This window comes from Malurus melanocephalus, unplaced genomic scaffold, assembly GCF_030028575.1.
Source record: "Malurus melanocephalus ecotype Western Australia unplaced genomic scaffold, MMel_1.1 scaffold_2077, whole genome shotgun sequence".
Classification (NCBI taxonomy): Eukaryota; Metazoa; Chordata; class Aves; order Passeriformes; family Maluridae; genus Malurus; species Malurus melanocephalus.
This window is the reverse complement of record NW_026625309.1, coordinates 2889-3926: the sequence shown is the minus strand read 5'-3', so window position 1 is coordinate 3926 and position 1038 is coordinate 2889. Positions and strand designations below refer to the sequence as shown.

Sequence of the window (1038 nt, the reverse complement as noted above, 5' to 3'; positions counted from 1 at the left end):
TAAATTCCGAGGAATTTTTTCCATAGGAGCCATAAAGGGCTTTGACCCATGAAGTGATGGCCTCATTTTCTGCTCCCCTTCAGTCTCACAGATGTTTTATGTAAATATTTTTAACCATAAATACAATTCTCTCCTTTTTTAGAAGCCATTATTACACAGTTCTGAAATTAAAACCAGGCAAAATGCTGCTGCTCCCTTGGCCTTTCCAAAGTGAGGATCATTTCTGTAACAGGAATGAAAATTTCAATTTTTTTTTTTTATTTTTGTCAGCTGGAAGACTTGGAGGTGACAGTGTCTGATCATCTCCAGAAGGTTTTAAAGCCCAATTTTGCAGCTGCCTGGGAGGAGGTGGGGGATGACTTTGAGAAAGAAGAAACCTTTGCACTCAGYTCCATTAAAACCCTCGATGGTGAGATAACCCTCATTAATTTWAATMWKMATTTTAATATTTGAATRATTTAATTTTAATACTTTAATAATTATTTTCTTCTTYAATCTCTGAATGCAGAAGCTGTCAACAACATCATCAAGTTCCTGGGCATGCAGCCCTGTGAGAGRTCAGACAAAGTGCCAGAAAACAAAAATTCTCACACCCTCTATTTGGCTGGTAAGTATTCCTAATTTTGAACTCCACATTCCCCACAGATTTTTCTAAATGAAGAAAAATCCTTCATTCTATTCCTGTTCCTAAATGAAGGGAAATTTAGGAGATCCTGCTGTTATTTTGGGGTTTTTTTTCTCTGTAGGAAGGGTTTTTTTTTCCCTTGTAGAAAGTTGAAGTGACCACGTGTGGTCTTGGATATCCTCAAGCCAAGCTCTGAATGTCTTGGGATKGAGGAATTAGGAATTCTTCCTGTGGGAATGGTGGAGAATCTTGGATTTGAGAACTTTGAGAGCAGGCACTTAATTTGAATTAAATTTGAATCAAATTTAAATTCAAATTAATTTGAATTTTAATTTAATTTGAATTAAATTCCTTGCCTGAGCTTATCTCACAARGGGTATTGTGGGAGCATCTTCTTATCAGGCACATCTTAA

The 1038-nt window shown here is 36.2% G+C and overlaps 1 protein-coding gene across 1 annotated transcript in view; it reads left to right on the top strand.

Annotated features, from left to right (window-relative positions):
- Positions 1 to 636, top strand: part of LOC130587554 (coatomer subunit gamma-2-like) — a gene marked incomplete at its 5' end in the record, with an annotated part of 7054 nt that extends 6418 nt beyond the window's left edge. Inside the window, 2 exons of the mRNA XM_057388534.1 lie at positions 271 to 409; positions 509 to 636. Coding sequence (XP_057244517.1) covers positions 271 to 409; positions 509 to 621 — 252 coding nt within the window. The remainder of the gene's footprint in view (positions 1 to 270; positions 410 to 508) is intronic.
- Positions 637 to 1038: the final 402 nt, after the last annotated feature.